The 17,294-nt window shown below is 45.9% G+C and overlaps 1 protein-coding gene across 21 annotated transcripts in view; it reads right to left on the reverse strand.

The window, feature by feature from the left end:
- The window catches only part of MAP2K4 (mitogen-activated protein kinase kinase 4), a 175,973-nt gene that overhangs the window by 22,875 nt on the left and 135,804 nt on the right, over positions 1-17,294 (reverse strand). For all 21 annotated transcript variants that reach the window (XM_037914651.2, XM_037914644.2, XM_037914653.2 and 18 more), the window contains 2 exons: positions 16,692-16,743; positions 11,733-11,860 (listed from right to left, as the gene is read on the reverse strand). In XM_037914651.2, the coding sequence (XP_037770579.1) occupies positions 11,733-11,860; positions 16,692-16,743 (180 nt within the window). The remainder of the gene's footprint in view (positions 1-11,732; positions 11,861-16,691; positions 16,744-17,294) is intronic.

A 17,294-nucleotide genomic window follows, 5' to 3' on the forward strand; every position in this document is an offset into this window, starting at 1 on the left:
GGAACATTAGCCCAAGAGATTCAGAGAGACACGGAAAATTGAAACTGCAATCAACAGCTAGAAGATGAAAGAATGTGGCATCAAAGAAGAGCAGAAGAGAAACAGTGATGAAGTCATAGACATTCTTCTCCCTACAGGACAGAGAAGCAAACAGCCATGGAAGAGACTTATACCAAAAAGGAGGCTCCTGGAAAGAAAGAGATCACACGTTACTCTAATGAGCGAGTGATTTGGACCTAAATATCTGTGGCACAGTTACAGAGAAAACTGGATGGAAGACTGCTGTCAAATGGCCAAAATTAATTGTGTCTCAATAAGGATGATAAAAGATTCTGGGAAATCCCCATATGGACTCCCAATGAAATAAGATTCAATGCAGTTACACTCCAGGGACCCGGAAAAAAAGCTGAAGACAACACTGATGACTTCATAGAGATCCTTCCAATGTCAAAAGCGAGTGAAGAAATGAAAAGGCTGAGGCAGAGGCAGAGGTCAACCAATGGACACTGTAAAGAAGGAGGGTTTGGATACACCAAATATGGGAATATCTTCTGAAATGAGACCTTGGTGCCATTTGACAGTCTCCATTTAAGCAGAAGAGGGACCAACATTCTGTCTTCAAAACTAGCAGAGCTGTTGCTCCCTCTTCAACCCCCACTTCCTCCCAGGACCAAGTGCCTATATAAACACATGCATCTGTATGTGTAACCCAGCTGCAAAGTTACAGATACCTCTCTACAAAGTGTTGGTTTGTTGCACATAACTATGCAATTAAGATATATTATTGGAAAGTGCAGTCCTCAAAACATGAGTTCTTCTGATTCTTAGTGGTTACACAGTCAAGGAACATTACACTGCATACACTGTAAATTCAACAATCTTTTTATAAAGCACAAAAAACTCACCTCTCTTCCTAACCCACCATCTATTGTAAATTGACAGACAGTAAATGCAAGGGAAGTCACCATAAAGATCTAAAATGTACTCATTTAAAAGCAGGAGCAGATCTGTAAGCGAATTGCACATTTTAACCCTTCTTTCCTTGTAAAAACAGGAACAGATGGATGTGAGATGCAAGCTCTCTCCCTCCCTGGTATACTCCCTCCTCTGCCCTCTCAGAGACATTTAGCACATGGCTGAAATCAGCTCAGACTGAAGGTTGGGGATTTCCCTGATTCTCACAGATGATCAGATCAAAATGAAGCACTGCATACCAAAACTGTAGTCCTGCAGGACACAGCTGTTTGTGGGACTTGCTGTATGTCTAGGTGTACAATTATCTGCACTTTATTTGGCTGTAAGCCATAGTATGGATTCTCCTGGTGTAAACACCAATCTGAATGGTTCCAAGACCTCTGCTGTACTCTAACACAGATGGGACACCAACCTCCAATCTGCCTGAGTGCTAGGCCATTATGCTGTTATTTTAACAGCAGATCCTGTACTAAATGTTTATCTGTTTAGAAACTGTCAAGACAAAAAGAACAGGAATACTTGTGGCACCTTAGAGACCAAAAAACTAACTAAGGTGCCACAAGTACTCCTGTTCTTTCTGTGGATACAGACTAACACGGTTGCTACTCTGAAACCTGTCAAGACAAAAGTATTTAGGGCCCCCTGGGAATTATCCATTAACATGGCTTTATCACTTGTATCACAGCATCATTCCAGGGATTTCAGGGAAACTGCTGAAGATATGCATTTGTCACTGTCCCAATGACTCAGCTCCTGCAAGGATTGCCAACTGAAGCCACAGAAAGGGAGGGGACGATATTTCTGTACATGCAGATGGCAGGATTATACAGTTTTTAGGACCATAAATGACTAGTTTTGGAAATTACTGTGTTGTTTAGCCAGGATATCTAGGAAAAATGCTAGCACCCACTCTTCATGCAAATGCAACATCCTTATACTGGACTATTTTAAAGCTGAGCCATGCATCGTTCCCATAAGAAACTTCTCACATAAAACTTTCTTTTACAAGAACTGAAGACTACACAGAGTAGGGAGTAGATGCCCCAAAGCAAAGTTTATTATTTATTAATGATCTGGAAAAGTAGGGAGCAGTGAGCTGGCAAAATCAGTAGACAGCGTAATATTATTTCAGTCGATTAGGACTAGAATAGACAGCTAGGAACTTCAGAGGGACCTAACAATGTTGGGTGACAGCAGGACGAGTGTAGGTGAAATTCAGCGTTGACAAAGGCAGCATAATTCATGCTGGAAGGAAGAATTTTCACTAATCATACACCTTACTGGGTTCTTTTTACTGGAAAGACACCTGGGTGTCACTGTGGGCAGATCAATGCCTTTATGTAAATCCACAGTATGCCATCATGTTGATTCTTGTGCTCGGTTCCAAGTTCCCCTGAGCCAATGCCTCATTCGGCTGATAAGGTTAAGGCACGCCAGTTTCATAGCCAACAGTACACAAGCTACTCCTGGGGGAATTCTGTGCTGCTGCACAATGCAGAATTTGTGCAGAATTAATGTTCTGCACAGAATTTCATTCCCCCCCCACACACACATAATTGGTGCTGCAGAGCAGCTGGCTGCCACTAGAGGCTGCTGGACCCCGCAGAGCCAGGCTCCCCAGCTTGCTAATAGAGGACACTGCCAGGGGGAGAAGGAGCTGGAGGGTTCCCAACAGCTAAACTTCCCAGCAGGCCTTGAAGGAAGGAGACAGTGTGCAGGAAATTGAATACAAGCCTGAGATCCAGCATCAGGCTGTCTCTCCTTCTCGATCCCTGGGCTTGGGGGTGTGGGGGGTGCAGGTGTCTGGCCCCGCAGCTGGGCTCTGGGGAGAGGGGTTGTGGGCATCTGGGTCGGGGGTGCCCCACGGCTGGGCTCTGGGGGAGGGTGTGCAGGTGTCTGGGCCAGGGGGGCCCCAAATACCCCCTCCAGCATCCTCAAAATATCCCTCCCAGTACACACACACCCCTCTAGCCATCCCCAACTGTACCTCCCTCCAGCTCCTCCTGCTCCCAGCAATGTCCTCTATTTGGGAACCTCTATATAGTAACCCTATGGGAGCAGAGTAAAAAAACGAGAATCAACTAAAAGACCGGAGGGGCAGAGTTTTCCCCCAAGATGTGCCCAGCTGGTATGTGTGACACAGCCAGACTGAGGCGCCTAACAAAACCATAACAGAAAAACAGGAACTGAGTTGTCATAGGGGTTTCCTTAGCTCTCTGCTCCTTGGGGAATCTTTTTTGTTGTCTGTATTGTTACAGACATACTTGCTGACAGGCATTTTCAAATAATTACCAAAATAATTTAAACTGGCATGATTATATTGTTTTATTTGACAAACAAAATTTGCAGAATTTTAAAATATTGTGCTTAGAATTTTTAAATTGTTTGGCACAGAATTCCCCCAGGAGTAACAAGCATCACTCAGTTCTATTCATTCCATTTCAAAAAGACTGCAGAAGAAGCAGAGGGAGGGGTCCAATGACAGGAGAAGAAAATGATTTACTGGCCTCGAAAGACTTCTATAGGAAAAGAGCCTGAAAAGACTGGGACTGCTTTGATCTCAAAATACAGAAGCAAGGGGATATTAAATGAAATTGAAAAGCATCAAATGTCATACTGATAATAAGAAATACATTTCATGTGAAATACAACTAACCTGTTGAACTCACTGCTACAAGAAGTAAAGGCTGAAATTTCAAAAGCAACTAAGTGACTTAGGAGCCTAAGCTCCATTTTCAGAAGTGAGCTAGGCACTTAGGAGCCTAGGACTCACTGGAAGCCAATGGGACTTGGACTCTGGGTATGACTTTACTACAATTAAACACCCACAGATGGCCCATGTCAGCTGCCTCAGGCTTGCGGGGCTCAGGCTACAGGGCTCTTTAATTGTGGTATAGATGATCAGGCTCAGGCTAGAGCTGCGCTCTGGGACCCTCCCCCCACTCGGGGTCCCAGAGCCTGAGCTCCAGCCCAAGCCAAAATGTCTGCTCTGCAATTTTACAGCCCTGCAGCCTGAGCCATGTGAGCCTGAGTGCAAACATGTGAGCCTGAGTGCGTTTAATTGCAGGGTAGACATACCCTCCAAGGCTTGGGTGCACAAAAGGAGCTAGGCACCTTTGATTCTGTTTTAGGTGCTGAAGTCCTGCTTTTGGGACCACTGCAAAGCACAAAGCTCCAGCTGAACCTTGTAGGTGCCTAAACTCACTTGGCGCCTAAGACTTTGCAATAAAAGTTCCCTTGGTGCCTACGTTTCTGTCTCGGGCAGGCACGGCTGCCTCCCTATGGACATCCAGGCACCAATCTCCTGCCAGGGCCCCCCACCCATCCCGAATTTTCACACTTGTTCTCTGTCACCGTACCTCCACAACATGTAGGTCAGGATGGGGGACTGTATTGTAGAGAGCACGGACTCTGAAAGGGACTTAAGAGTCATGGTGAATAACTGAACATGAGATCCCTATGCAATGCTGTGGCTATGAGAGCTAATGCGGTTCTTGGATGTATAAACAAGGGAATATTTAGTTGGAGTAGGGAGACAGTATCACCTCTGTATATGGCACTGGTGAGACCACTGCCAGATACTGTGTCTAATTCTAGTGTGCACATTTTAAAAAAGAAGATTAACAGTTGGAAATGGTTCAGGAAAGAGCCACACGAATTATTCTATGTCTGGAAAACCCACATGGGTGAGAGACGTTAGGAGCTTGATCTTTTTAGCTTATCAAAGAGAAGTTTAAGAAGTAAGCGAAAGTTTAAGAGAGCTGTATACCTTCACGTTACCTGAGCTAGCTATCCTTTACAGAGCCCTGAGTGCTGGACAGCTGCCCAGCAAGCCAGACTATGGTGTGGCAGTGACATTGTCGCAGCCATGGCCACTAATGACACATTAGCCCAGCAGACAGAGCTGTGATGAGCCAATGACTTCACAGAGCTATGTTAGCCCAGTACCTAGGGCTGTGCTGAGGCGGTGACTTCCTGGAGCCTTGCATCCCTTCACTTCACCCAGCAAGAAGGCTTCCATGGGGTGAGGACCTCACAGAGGCCCATGAGCCTTGAACTAACCCCAGCAGGAAAATCTTTGGTGAGGACGGTGACTTTACCAAGGTCTCTATGCCTACTACCCATGTCCACACTGCAAAAAGATGTTGGAAAACTGGAAAGGATTCAGAACAGAGCCACAAGAACGATTTGAGATCTGGAAAGCCTGCCTTACAGAGAGAGACTTCAGAAGCTCAGTCTATTTACCTTATCCAAGAGAAAGTTAAGAGGTGACTTCATCACAGTTTGTAACCACCTAGAGAAAAGTTGTGGATGATCATTCCGATCGTGGATAGCACTCTATAGCACCTTGGGTTCCTGAGTGAGTGCAGGGACCAAAGGGGAGGCTTTGCACCTCCCTGATGCTGGGGCAGGCAGGAGGCAGAGAGGCCCGAGTAGCAGGTTAGAGCAGCCTGTGGACAGCCCTAGCTTTCCCTCCCTACCTCCTACTGCCATAATCCCTATGGGCATCACTGTACTAGGGGATCCCTGTGGTTCAGGATATTGTGGCCATGCCTTCGTCTCCTGCCCTTGATCTACCACAGAACACCCTCTATGCTGCAGGAATACTGGGGTGGCACAGGACTGGAAGAGTTGGCTGTGTGCCCATCTCGGGGGCCTGCTGGATTGATGAAATTCACTTGGTGGAGCCATACAGCTCCTTGGCACCAGCCTACCTTCAGCCCTCTTTGTACACACAGTAGGTGCACACCGACCTTGCACAGGGCAAACTCACCTGTACAGGAGAGGAGCCTCCCTGCAGGGATCCCAGTCAAGTCTCCTTGACCCTGACTCTCTGCCTCCCTCTATTTTCAACATATTTTTTTAAAAGGACAGGCCAATCCAATGATAAAAGCCACTTCGTGAAACCAGTTCAGGTGGCTGAGGGACAGCAATGAAAAACTCAAAGCCACGAACCCAAGAACTATAGTGTAAAGGCATGTACCTACATCCATGACCCTCTCTTGCACACGCGCACACACACACACACACACACTCACTCTCTCTCTCATTCGGCCAGGAAACCAACCCTAGCCAGCCGCAGTAACCAAAGTCATGCCCAGGTACCCTTAATCCTGCCCTCTGTGTAATGCCAATATTCCTGTGGGATTAATCCTTATGTCCCACTGTTTGTGATTTTGAATCTGGCATTATTCCCCTTTAGGAACCTTCACCAGTTCTTTCAAAGTAGTGAATATCCCCACTAACATGTGCTCTGTGTTCTCAGCATTTAGATATAACCTCCTACTGCCTACGTATCAGTGAGTAACAGCTCATCTGGGCTCAGTCATTGTCCCGCCAGTTCGGGAGCTGGAGCTGCATGAAGCCATGTGCCTACATCATGTGGATGCTGCTGGGTTGTTTCCCTGCCTTAATTCACATAAAAGGAAAGTGAATCATATCAGAACTCTATACTTCCTATACATGTAATAACACAGGCTCTGTTTATTGACTTACAGTGCCTTTGTAGAGCAGCTGTCCCTAGGAGCCAATTTTTAAACACTCTGCATCTGACTCCCAGTGACAGAAATGTCTTTTCTCTGCAAAGCTCACATCTTGCCCTAAGTGATAAGGCACTTTGGGCTGAATGGCCTGCTCACACATGTGGCTGGTCACAGGTCTTGCTCGTTTTGTATAAATTCTCTCCACAGTCAAGTGTCTAAATGTACAGGATGGAAACAACGTTCCTGCTTTCTTCCCCAGAAAGAGAGATGTGGGGCAACTGAAGCGCAGACGTGCCCTAACTGTCTGCAGTGGAAGCAGTTCAGTGTGGGCTGTGCACCAAGTGATGTAATGAGCTAAGTTTAGACAGGAGAGGTCCCACACTGGGCTAACCTCATCAACATTTTTAGCTTATGAATGAGTAAGCAGAGGTATGTTCTCAGCCTAAACCACTGAAGTATGCGAGTGACATCACCAGCATGCCTTTGGCAGAAAGGGTTTGCTCAGAGCTCAGGAATCTCTTGAGTTATTCTCTACGCTGCTTGTGTCAGACACATGGAACCATGCCATGATACTCGGACTGGGATGTCTCCCCCTGAGGCTATTTGCACGTGTCTTAGTTCCTACTAAAACACATTTACTTAATCATAAAGCTATTTCTGGCTGCCCAACTTCAGAGAAATAACAATCATTTAATTCAAAAGCATCTGAGGAGATTTAACTGTATGATGTACGATCAAGAAACAGCCTGACTGCTCTGTTAAGTGAACGACTGAGCCCAAAGAGAACCTGGTCATCAGATCAGGAGTGTGAAGCTGCTACAGATCAAATACAGAGGCTCGCTGCAGCCAATGCTGCTGCTCTGTCTGTACAAATGGATCACAGAGCTCAGACACCATGAAGTCTCTCCCACATACATGCACATGGAGATTCATGTGAAGCACAGTACAGTAGCTGCATTGTTTCTAGTCTTAGGAATTTCTCCTTTCAGTGCTTGTGCTGAACTCTGTCATACCCAGAGTGTTAGCTATTTGAATGCAGTGACAGAGCTTCCATGTGGTCAGGAAGATTTTCCTTGTTGGGGGAGAAATGAGTTGCAGCAGACAGGGGGGTAGTGAATCCTAGTCTCATTTATCTCTCAGAGATATTTCTGCAATGCGCCTTGCACTGCAGTGTCTGGGTGTCTTCACTCCCTAATAGTTCAGACTAGCTGGCAAATGCAAAAGGCATGTGATAAGTCACAGATACAACATCCAACTGCTGAAAATCAGCTTTGTATACACACTCCCAGGCAGGTCGTTCCCTCTCACATTGCTACACCTGCCCCCTTGTTGCAAAATCTGCTGCTGTGCAGCTATCCCCTTGCACGTCCCTTGACCTTGATGGCTTTGCAACAAGAAAAGAACACCACCTTAACTCAGGTGTCAAACACCCTTCCTCTCAACAGAAGTGTGATGACTGGATCAGTCTGTCAGGAATTCATGCTTCATATAGGATTGCTATAGGATTGTTTCACTGGAATTAAGAAAACCATGTCTTTGTTCCCTTTAAGAATGGGGTTTTGAACCTGTGGCCCTCAAGACTCTAAACTGCAGTCCTCAAAGGGGACAAATCAACAGAAAAAGTCTCTCTGAAACCCCAGGAGCAGTTCCAGAGTGAGCCCAGAGCGCTCTGAGCAGCTGCTGTTCTTTTCCTGAGGCCTGCTGCATCACTGGTGTGGGAGGAGAGAAGTCTGGTTGCTCCATCGCCTGCCTCCCTGTCAGGCTGGGAATCCCAGGGTGAGCAGGTCAGGAGCTCGAGCCTAGGGAAGCCACTAGCAAAGAACAGTTTCCCTTCACACAGCTCCTGAAAGGGCAGGAAAAAGTGGAGTGACAGAAAGCCAAACTGTTCCAGTTCCAGCCCACGCATAGACTACAGCTGCCTGGGTCCTACTCTAATTTGCACCATCTGGCAGTGATGCCCTAGGGACCACATACAGTGTAGTGCAACCACACCCTAACCTGACCTGTGAGTCAGGACCCATGGGGAAGGTGGTGTATTAACTGGCTAGGCTGGCCCCGCCTCTCTACATCAGGGCAATCCCTCAGAGAGACTGGTGCCTGAGGGGCACAAAGGGAGCTAATCCAGACAGATACTCTTCCCCAAGCACTGATTGTTGTCCCTTGACCTTTTTATCCCAGGTTGAAGGACCCAGACACCCCTGCGCTCTGCTGTGACTGACAAGAGAATAGGGCTCATTTTAATACTCCAAGGGGAAAGACAATGAATGCCCCAGAAGGGGAGGCCAAAGAGAGCTCTCCTGGGCACATGTAAACAGAGCAATTTGCACAGTGACTCAAGGTATCTGAGGAGACACACCACTGGGGTCTCCCCAGATATCAAGGGGGATGGGTTACCAAAAGATGAGAGCGAGAGGAAAGGGAGACCCAGCACTGGGAAGCTTGACGGATAAAGGCAGAGTGAGGCCAAGAGGCCTGGCGGTGATGGGGGGCTCTTAGCTCAGCCCACCTTGACGCACTACTCATGGAAACATGCTGCAAACTGAACCACTCTAGATGAAGTCTCAACTCTGCAACCTCAAAGGTCTCCATTTGGATGCCCACTGTTCCTTTGTTTTGCATTTCCTATGTGGTTTTCTTCCAGAAGTACGAACAAAACACACGTTTCTGCTCGTGGCAAGAGCGTATTTTCCATTTCAATACGTTGGCCACATGGAAAGCCAAAGAGACAGAAGCAAAGAATCCTTTTCAGCACTGGAAACTCAAGACACAGATCCTCTGCTGGTGTAAATCAATATATCTCTGCTAATTTCAATGGACCTACTCGGCTGGCTGACACCACAGGAGGATCTAGCCCTTAGAGCCTAAATACTCTACAATTTCATTTAAAAAACAAGTGTCTTTGGTTAATAATGTGACAGGGAGTCTTGCTCACTAAAGCACTGCCTCACAGGCAGTCAACGTCAGTAGTCATCCAGTGTTGTTATGTCCATTGGCTCTTCAGGGGTCTTGCTCCAATGCGTAGGATTGTGTCAGTCCTTCCCTCCTCCGCCCGTGGTCAGGTGCCCACAACACAAAAATGGCCACAATTGGCAGAGGAACCAAGGACTGAGTGGGAAGTGGAAACTAACATCTTCCCACCTTCAGAAAGGGCCCCTCTGGGGAAAGCTTATGTTGCTGTGGCCCTTGTGGTACCCACTTAGTAGACATCTATAGGACATCAGTCTCCAGAGATGCAGTCTAGTGCCTTGCAGTTGCTCTACATTAAATTACCTTCCAAAAGGAAAAAAGAATGACATTTGAGCTGGCACACCCGCTCCCATTTACAAGTCCCTGAAGTACAGGCTTGATTACAGAAACACTCACAGATCCTGAACTCTACCTAGGCTAGGGAGCCTGGCTGTAAACCCACCTCTACCATCATGCAGAAAGTTGGCTATGCAGCCCAAATTCCTGAAGTTTCCATTACATGCCCATTTCCCCCCAGCTAACTGTCATTGAACCAAGTGAATACAAGGAAAGGTGCCAGCACGCCACACCCAATGCCAGCATGCTGGCCTCTCCCCCAAATTACATACCACGTGAAAGCTCTTAACAACGCAAACTACAGTCAATCATTTTTTCTCATTTAAAAAGTCAACAAATGTGCAACTGCAGTCATGACCTGATCCTGGAGAGGTAGACAGAGAATACAGAGATGTATGTGAATCCTTCCCAACATACCTAGTGAGGAGAGAGGAGTAGGCATTCATCCAGCCGTGCATGAGTTATAAAGGAACTGAGGCAGCAGAGATACAACAGACATGCCTTATATCTTTAACAAGAGTGACCAAACCAAAGGCCTGGATTACGCTAACATTGTACCCACCTTTAAAAGTGAAAGAAGCCCATTGAGCCTCACTTAAACGTAACAAAAAAAGAGACGAGAAAATAATTACAGAACAAGTTATAGAACAGCTAGACATGTATAAAATGAGAGGGACAAACCAGCACAACTTCGGTAGCAGTGACCTGTGCAGAATGCCAAGAGACAGTTAAAACAGTGGAAGAGGATGAACGAGTGGAAACAATTAATTTAGACAAAGAATGACTGTTAAGGATACAAGAAAGCACAGTGTGAAGCCCACTGGGATTCAATGAGGTGAAAGGTTGCAGTATGGAATCAAAAGTAGCACTGATGGCCAATATCACTGTGGACAGGGTTTAATAACAGAATGTACTGCAGGGATCAATACTAGCAATGGTGTCATTCAAGAGATTTATAAATAGCCAGGAAGGGGAGACGAATAGTTGGGTGGTAAATAACTTGGATCAGGAACAGCCCTGCATTCTGATTGGCTGAGACAATCTCCTTTCAGTGTAATCCTCAGTCACTACTGTATGTAAAACCTTGCCTTCAGATTCACTCAGAAGAAGAGATTTAAAGAAAAGAGCTTTTTCAAAATGCTTAAAGACAAGCAGGCAAAGTTCTGCGTGACCCTTGGCCTGTGTTACATTCATCTCAGAAGAGCAATAGCTATGAACATAACCAGCCCCCAAACCCATAGCACAAATAAAAATATGGATTGAGATTTTCAGAGCAGCCCAGGGAATGGAAAATGCCCCTAAATCCCACTGACTGCTTTGAAAATCACAATGGTGGAATGAAGTGACTCTTCAAAACCTGCTACACAGATGAAGAAATTTCCATTCAGCTGCTCCCCAGAATTGTATCTTCCGGGTACAATTTGGAAATTTGGCTGTTTGACTAAATCACAATACTTATGAGAGATTTTGCTTTCTATTAATTCTGACAATACCTCACAAAAACAGGTTCATTATAGACACAAAAACACTTCCTCCTGAGTTTCCTTCTCTGTGCCATGCTGTTTATTTTCGCATGAAAATTTGGTCCTGGTCGAAGATGCTGGAGCATGAAGTTCTCGCTTTGTCCCAGAACAACAGCCCAGACAGCAGCTGTGTAAGCGCTGCTCAGACCCCCGGCAGATGCGCTTTGACTCTCATCTCCAGGGTCAGAAGAGAGCCCAGTCTCTGTGGCCTGTTTTGTCCTTGGCGTCCCTGCTGAGGCTGCCAGCAGGACAGATCGTTCTAGATTTGCAGTTGTTATTTTTGGTATGTGAATGCCTGCCCCTGGTGAACTCGACTAAGGCACAACTCAGCCAATGGGTGGGAACCACTAGTGAGCTGGGCCTCACTTTAGCCTGAGCTAGAAGGCAAAAGGCTCCATATCTTGTGCCCATCCCAGCCCCCTCGACAACACTGTCAGATCCCACTTACTGCCATGTATGGTCTGCACCCAGCATCTCTTGTTTTGGCGATGGAGTCCACGAGTTGTCCACTAATGCCAAAGTCACAGAGTTTAATATTCCCATTTCTGTCCAGAAGAATATTAGAAGGTTTGATGTCTGTGAGTGAAAGAAAGAAAGGAACAGGTTAAGTCGTGGATGGAGATCTCCATTTCAAAAGCCATGTGGTTGCGCAGTGACAGACACAGGCATCAGAAAATCAGAGCTAAGGTTGAATACTTGGTGTCAACTCTTCCTCTTTAACATTTATGTTCAATGGTGATGTCATCACATATTTCCCAAACATACTATCTATCACTGCCTCATAGCCCCATCACAGAGATATCTGGCAGTTTATTTTGGGAGCACTGGCTGGGAAAGTAGGAGGAGATACAGAGACTGTCCTGGTTCTGAAGTTCTTTCTGAAGAAGCCTCATTAGCCACTGTGTTTGGCTCTTAATTAGCAAACAAAACTGTGTTTAGTGGCATCTAAGGTTGTGGCAGGCCACATCCGGGGTTTTTTACTGCAAGTGTACAAGAGGGTATACAAGCAAGTGTACAAGTGTACACAGCCCACACAGGCTGAGCGGTACACTCCCAGAGAGGGTGTCTCCATGACAAGTGGGGCTGTGACTGCCAGCTCAGAGAGACATACCCATGCCAGCTTTGATCAAGCTTGTGTGCTAAAACAGCAATGTAGCCGCAGCGGCACATACCCAGGGTCTCAGATGGGCAGCTAGCCCATGCCACTGTGATTACACTTCTATTTGTACTGCATAAGCTCATTCAAAGCTAGTGTGTGTATGTCTAATCAGACTGGAAATTACACGTCCAGCTCCAGTGTAGGTGTACCCACAAAGAGCAGCAGTCCTGCTGCCCTGATCCCTTCCCATCCCCACTCAGTCCCTGCCTTTCCCAAGACTTGCTGCCTCCATTTTGCCTTTTACTCCCCCACGTACCCAGGCTGCCACTGTTCTTCATCCCTGCCCCGCTCCCACTCTAAAATCCTGCTCCCTGCCTTGGTCATCTCTCCCCTGGACTCCCACAGACACTTTCTCCCTGGCCTCACACTCCCGCAGCCCAGCCAAAGGGCTGCTCAAATTCCCTTCCTGCCCTGTTACTCTGCTCAGGTCACTCACTTCTCCAGCTCTCTGCACTGCCCTCCCTGTTCCTCCTGCATCAAAGTCAGGCTTCTCCTTCTCTGCGAGGCCTTGCACAGTTCCCCTGTCGCCTGCACCTTCTCCTGCTCTCCCCTCGCTCAGTCCCAGCCTCCCCCCAACCTCCCCCTTTGTAGTCTTCTCCCCATCACCTTCACGCTGCCTCCCATGCCTCCCCTTCTGAGTGGAACAGTTTCCCCTCTTCCCATGTGTCACAGGACCTCCCACTACTTCACATCCCTCCCCAGAGCTCACTCCTTCCAACAGTGACCTCTGTGAGATCTCTACACAGCCCCTGGTATGCTCTGTGAAACTGGACTCTTGCAGGTGGGCCTCAACTAGCGTGTAAGCTCCTTGGGGCAGGGTCTGTTTTCTCATGCGCCAGCTACAGCTTCCGCAGTGCAATTCTGCAATGCAGGTACAAACATCTCTGGCATTTTGAAATTGAAAACATTTGTTGCTTACAGATGGGTCACCTGTGTTTCAGATAGACAAACAAACATACTGAGAAATGCCATCAAATTGAGAGAAGGGCCTCGAGTCACTCAGTCAACTAACACACTGTATCTCACTGTAAATTCCTACTGGGGAAAAGGTTCAGGCAGTTTTTACCACAATAGCCAAATAAGGTCAACACTATGAGCCCCACGCAGAAGCTGGTTTGTCACACAATACTAGGACAATACTAAGCCACGAACAGAGGACAGGCAAACAGAGGGAGTTTGCCTGAGGGGGAGTTCCCACAGAGCTTTTTTTTTTTGCCTTTCAGGCTTCTGTGATCAGTAAATACAACATGTGCAGAGACTCCTAGAAGGAAGATATTATGGATAGTGAGTGATCAGTTGTTGTGACCTGCACAGGATGTGCCATGTTTGTCTTTCTCCCAGAGGACAGAAGAAACTTTGTCTGTACGAAGTGCAAGCTGGTCTCCATATTGGAGGAGAAGGTTAAAGGACTAAAGACCCAGTATCAACCCTGTGTGGCAACAGACAAAAAAGGAAGATTTTTTGGATAGAAGTCAGCGTTTGGTACTGCAGGCACAGCATGCTGAAGAATCAGAGAGGGTAGTGCAGAACGGTGAAGAAAATTGGCAGCATGTGACCTCCAGAAGAAGAAAGAGGAGAACCCATGTATCCCCAATGCAGATAGTGGTAAGAAACGGTTTTCAGGCTCTCTGCACAGGTACTATGGTGGAGAATGATTTGGAAGAGCCATCTGAGGGAAGGGATCAGAAGGAGACCCCATCGACCGGAAAGGAAAGGTTAGAAATCCTGGGAAATGCAACATGAAAGTTCCTCTCTACAACCTCCCACAAACATTTGAAAGTATGCAACGGCGTAGTTAAAGTCACTCACATGACCTGAACTCTGCCTCCATAACACCACCCTGAGAAAAAACAGAAACATGAAACAATTTGATCTATCCATTACACAGGCTCTTCTCATCAGAGACCACAGCCATTAGAATCTTTTACAGTGAATGCACAAACTCAGGCTCTTTTCAGCTATACACTGTCCTCAGAAGAGACCTACGGTATCAATTCTCAGACACACAGCGAACTGTGGCACTCACTTCAGGCAGTTTAGAAAGCTTTCAATGTTCTGATGATTCAAATGGCATTAGACACAGAGATAGCAGATCTATGTACAGAAACCACCCAGCTAAGACTGGGATGCCATGGTACCTTACTTACAAAGGAAAAGCACAGATTAGTGTGGAAATGACACATCCCACTAACTACTGGAGATGTGTTTGTATGAAATCAGTTCTAAACTCACTGCTCCATGGCTCTCATTCATAGCACTTCACATGCGCCATAAGTATACAAGACAGATTTTCTCCATATTTAGAATGTCCATAGACTACGACTGTGCACTTCGTAAAGCCTTTCTGAAGCAGATGAAGGGGAAGTGAGAAATACTAGTGGTGTGGTCACCGTATCAGGACAGTGGCTTTTCCAATGGAAGATGTTCCCAGAAGCCGGCTAGTCACTTCTATAAACAAGCCCTACAGCGTGGGCCTGGGCTCCTAGGTCTGCCTTAGCTGACTCCTCGAGGTTTCTGGGAAGATGAAGAGAGGTCCCTCTGGCAGCATCCTCCCTCCCTCCCAGTCCCCCGAGACCATTCTCGCCTTTAGTAATTCAGAACAACTGCCTTTAATGAATCAGCCATGTGTCTGCTCTCAATTCCTCCAAGCTGACAGAACGACTCTCCTGAGATCGCGATTCCTCAAGGACCCTCCTGTCCCAACATCTAGGTCTGGGGGTCCCAAGACAAGAGGCTGGGGCCCTCAGCTGAGCGCTAGGACCTAGGGGAAGTAAGGAAAAGGGCAGGAAGGGCAAGTTCTTCTCCTCTTCGCTTCTGCTGCTGCAGTACCCCACCCCCAATGCAGCTTCAACCTCCTGCCTGCATGTGCTAAATTAACCATTGGCCTTTGCTACTCAGACTTTGACTCCTTGCCTTTCTGAATTAGCATGCCCCTAGAACAGAGCACAGTGCAGGCAGGACTAGAAAGGGGAGTGAAAGAAACAGCACCAGTACTTTCCCAGCTCCACCCATGCTTTCTTGTAGTGACTCCATAGCACTGTAGGGATTGAAGTCATGACAAAAATACTGTGGCTAGTTTGGGGTCCCAGGTGAAGAAAAGTTGAGAACTTCTGAGCTAGGCTGACACCACTTCCCTTTACTAGAGACATAAAGACAGGGGTATGGCCAGAGGGCCTTGGTGATATAGACTTGGTACACTGGGGTAGTTCCAGAGGACTGGAAGAAAGCTAATCCTGTGCCAATGTGAAAAAGGGTAACAGGATGAGCCTGCTAATTATAAGCCTGTCAGCCAGGCATTGATCCAGGGCAAGATAATGAAGCAGATGATATGGCTCAATTAATAAAGTATTAGATGGTAATATAATTAATGCCAGTCAACAGAGGTTTATGATTTTTTAAATGAGATTACAAGTTTGATTGATAAAGGTAACATAGTTGATGTAATATATCTTCCATTATTGTTTGCCCATGATATTAAAGAGACAAGCTGGGTTCTGTGTTAGCTCGAAGGGTTGTCTCTTTCACCACAGACGTCGATGATAATAAAAGATATGATCTCACCCACCTTCCCTTTGATGTAATATACTTAGATTGCAGTAAAGTGTTAGATTTATTACCACGTGACATTTTGATTAAAAAACTAGAATGATACAAAATTAACAGAGCATACATTAAATGTATTAAAAACAGGCAGACTGGTAGGTCTCAAAATGTAACTGTAAAGAGGGAATCATCACTGAACAGATGTGTTTCCAGTAGAGTCCCATGGGGAATAGTTCTCGACCCCAGGCAGAGCCATCCCAAGGGTACGGCCAATCGGGGAGATCACTCCGGGCCCCGCACTTTGTGGGGCCCCGCAGGCCAGCGCAATTGGCCAGCGTGTGAACTGCTGGCAGGGGGAGGCTAGCCCCCAGCCCCGCCCCTTCCCGAAGGAGAGTGTGTGGTGCCGCTGCAGCCTCCCCAGTCCTGGGAAAGGCACTCTGTATAGATGTATGTTCTCATTATCTGCACTTACGCACTTCAGATGTCAAGGGAGAATGGAAAAATGATTGAAACCATCCCAAACAAAATACTACGAATTTAAAGTATTTATTTGATATATTTATAAAACTAATTTTAATGATTATCCACAATTATACTTTCACTTAAAATAGGGACTAACCATGAAATTATGCGAAATTAATTTTTTGTAGTTAAGAGGAAAAATAATTGATAATTCCTTTGCAGAAGAGAAACCTACGAACTTACCTCTGTGAATGATTTTCAAGTTTTCTTTTAAGTGGTTTAGTGCTTTCACAGTCTAGGAGAAAAGAGGAGATTTTATGGATGAAAAATAAGTTACTGCAATGAGATTCCTGTGATTATTAAACTGTTTGAGCAACATGAGCCAAAACAATAAAGAGGAACCTTGAGTGTCTGAAAGGAAACAATGTAAAGACCTCCATATCTGTCATCATCATATAAATTTTGACAGGTTTTCACACCCCCTTTTTGGTGTATGTCCACCCTCCAATCTCATTTTTGGCCATGTACACTTTTGCAATAGTGGCCATTTTGAATTTTTATGGGGAACATTAGGACTGCCTATGTGTCTGCTTTTTCACAGTTACAGCCATTTTAAAGATTTTAAGAAAAAAATAGGCTTTTTATACATTTTAAATAAAGTTTAGTAAACAGAGGATTAAAGTGTTAAGACATACATATGTTAACAGGCCTTTTTGTATACTGTATGTATTTTTTTGAAATAAAGGCATTAAATATTAGAAACAGAACATGCATTTTTAGAAAAAAATGTTATGCATTTAGGTTGTTTAGAAATAAAGTCTAAAAATAACTATGTTTTTCTGAAAT

This window comes from Chelonia mydas, chromosome 14 (genome assembly GCF_015237465.2).
Source record: "Chelonia mydas isolate rCheMyd1 chromosome 14, rCheMyd1.pri.v2, whole genome shotgun sequence".
NCBI classification, from domain to species: Eukaryota; Metazoa; Chordata; order Testudines; family Cheloniidae; genus Chelonia; species Chelonia mydas.